At 53.3% G+C, this 2,696-nt stretch overlaps 2 protein-coding genes across 2 annotated transcripts in view; both read right to left on the reverse strand.

The window, feature by feature from the left end:
* BDQ94DRAFT_155764 (uncharacterized protein) overlaps nucleotides 1–258 on the reverse strand; it is a 660-nt gene extending 402 nt beyond the window's left edge. The window contains exon 1 of the mRNA XM_026768533.1: nucleotides 223–258. The gene's annotated coding sequence lies outside the window, so the exon portion shown is untranslated. The remainder of the gene's footprint in view (nucleotides 1–222) is intronic.
* Nucleotides 259–460: 202 nt separating this feature from the next.
* Nucleotides 461–1,395, reverse strand: BDQ94DRAFT_164595 (uncharacterized protein; the record flags this gene model as incomplete). Its single annotated transcript, XM_026770062.1, has 3 exons — nucleotides 461–895; nucleotides 1,206–1,229; nucleotides 1,372–1,395. The coding sequence occupies 3 exons, from the start codon at nucleotides 1,393–1,395 to the stop codon at nucleotides 461–463; spliced, it is 483 nt and encodes a 160-aa protein (XP_026619328.1).
* Nucleotides 1,396–2,696: the final 1,301 nt, after the last annotated feature.

Raw genomic sequence — 2,696 nt, forward strand, 5'->3', positions numbered from 1 at the left:
GGAGGTCACGCTTGTTACCGTGACACGTTACTGTAAAGCCCGGGAATCACTCTGGGCGCAGGTGGATTTTTCTCTCATCGAGGGTCTCTCTCTTCTGTCTATTTTGACAATAAGACGTGGACCTAATGAAAAAGGCCGATACAAAGTAATGGAATTCAGGTTTTAGTGATACACGATGATCCCAGTTTGTCCCATTGAGTTTCAGGGGGTGCATTGTCCGTTCTGAAGGTCGGGAAGACGAGAAGCTTCCCAAGGTGAATTTTGAGCAGCTTCGAGTGCATTACTCGGAAAATGACGTCTTAGTGGATTAACCAAGTCGACAGCGGTCGGGTACTGAGCACCGGTGCTATAGAAACTGGAAAGTACAGTAATACGACGAAAGAAGGAATCGGTAGCCACTGTGCTCTGTCGGACCACGGTTGCCCAACTGTTTCCAGGTGGTCGCCACTGAGCCCACTGGTCAGATCTGGAACCGTTTTCCAAGTATCGCTGTGTACCTGAGACGCCCATTGACCAACGGCGCGGTCCCACCAGTCGCGCACATCTTCACCCTGCCATGTCTATGCCGACATTTCTTTTCCCTAGTCGGCCCCATCTTTGATTGAGGACCTGACGCCTTGGGGCCGGAACCCTGAGAGGGCACGGTCATTTCGGGACGTAGAGTCGGGTTTTGCTCTTCGTATATGGTCACCATGTGCCCCTGGACATTTGGTAGGCGGGAGCACGCGCAGAGATGACCGGATACCGTACCCGGCACTTTGGCGACTCTTGAACTTCCTCTGCACCACATGATGGTCCTTGACCTAAATCTGGCGAGGCTGGATGCTAGTGCTGCACGGTTGGTCTTGCCGGGCGACCGGAGCGCTTGGAGATAGAAGGCTGGCGTCTCCCAGTCCTGTTCACTCCAGGACCAGGCTTCCTGTCCACACTCACTGGAATGCGCAAGCGCAACAGTGTGCACCTTCACAGGAATGGCGGGCCTGTGTCGTACGATCTCCTCGGAGATATCCCCTGACAGGAGTGGTGGGCCTGTTTAGTATCATTCTCTCCGGAGATAGCCCCTGACAGGAGTGGTGGGCCTGTTTAGTATCATTCTCTCCGGAGATAGCCCCTGACAGGAGTGGTGGGCCTGTTTAGTATCATTCTCTTCGGAGATATCCCCTACATGGCCACGGGCCCCATGTCGTATCACTTGTGCCCTGGACCGTTCCCAGATGAACAGGTCCTTTCTGTTCTTAGGACCCTGTTCTGAGAGACCCCAGCTATGGGCAGGCACCTCTACGCGGTGCTGGGGACTAGTACTTGCCAGAGTATATCCACTCATGACGCAAGGAAGCTAAGATCTGCTCGCGCCATGCCGTCGGTTCTTACCAGCATCGGTGCTACATCGTGCATCACGGGCAGAATGGAGGCCCGTATGGAACGGAGGTCCGTATCCGTCAATGCCCGCTGCTAGTCATGTACAGTAGTTAGCTTATGTAATTTTTGTGGTACAGGTCCGCCCGCAACAGCATTCTATATTGTACTTATTGGAGACAGCTTTTCGAACCCTAAGCCCGAAAGTCTAACCTTATTATCAATATCAGTGGCGCTTCCGTATTGGCTTCTATGTAAAATAAGCTAACTAGAGTTGGTAACCGCCCCTGGATAAGCTTCCTGGGTAGGGTTCGAAAGCCAATCTGTCTACAACAGAACATGGAACGCACTTTCGGGAGGGCCGATACAATGTATACAGTATTCACTCGGAATCGATTCCATCTGTAGTATACCCGGGTCCTGAATAACGCAGAGGATTTACGTCGCGAGTCTGCATGTGTCTGGCAAACCGATTGCTTGATCCATACCGTACTCGGCGTTCAGACGCGTTCAACGCCTTCAGATGGTCCGCTCGTCAGATATCGACCTTGGTGACGGGTCATACATGACAGGCCCTTGGGCATTGCCCGTCTTGTCATGCGTGGGGCGGAGATCTCGCAACGATGAGGCAGCCCAGCGACACCTGGGCAAAACCAAAATCTTCGGGAATCCGGAGCCCGATGGTTCGGGGACGGGCAAATCATTCGATCCGACAAGACTACTGTACCGTTCTGGCTCACGTGGTGAGCTTGAGGATAATGACCAGGTAGGGTTGTGTTGTGTTCGGCTGACACAAAATTCCCCGCTGGTGCTTGGAGGTCACTTGTGACAAACAAAATGCCCGATCAGTTCGACAGGTTCTCCCCGCGCATCAAGACCTGGACCCCCCGATACTGCTTTGCCTTTGGCGCAGCATGATTCGGCTCCACGCTGAAGAGAAACTGATAGGCTAGACGTTATCATGCGTCTTTCGGAATGTGATGGTCGCCTTCTTGAGGTCTCCAATCGACCGCGATTGGGGACCCAGTGCGGGGCTGGATGACCTGCAGAACGCAGGTAGGGCAAATGAGGCGGGTGGGAAAAAGAAGAATAAGTGGGGTAGGGACATGAAAGAATTCACCGAGTAGACATGGTCAAGTTGCTATAGCGTTATTTTTGTTTGGGCGGGGGGAACGCGTGTGTGTCACGGGGATCTGCCGGAGCGTTGATCCGTTCAGAGGATGCAATTTTACCCAGGCGAGCAAGTCTTTTCACCGCCCTCTGGTTGGCTTCTCTAGTTGCATGTTGTTGCCTTGGGCCATCAACATTTGCTGGGGCTCGGGAAGGCCCGGGACTAGTCC

The sequence above is a fragment of the Aspergillus welwitschiae genome (assembly GCF_003344945.1).
Source record: "Aspergillus welwitschiae strain CBS 139.54b unplaced genomic scaffold BDQ94scaffold_146, whole genome shotgun sequence".
Classification (NCBI taxonomy): Eukaryota; Fungi; Ascomycota; class Eurotiomycetes; order Eurotiales; family Aspergillaceae; genus Aspergillus; species Aspergillus welwitschiae.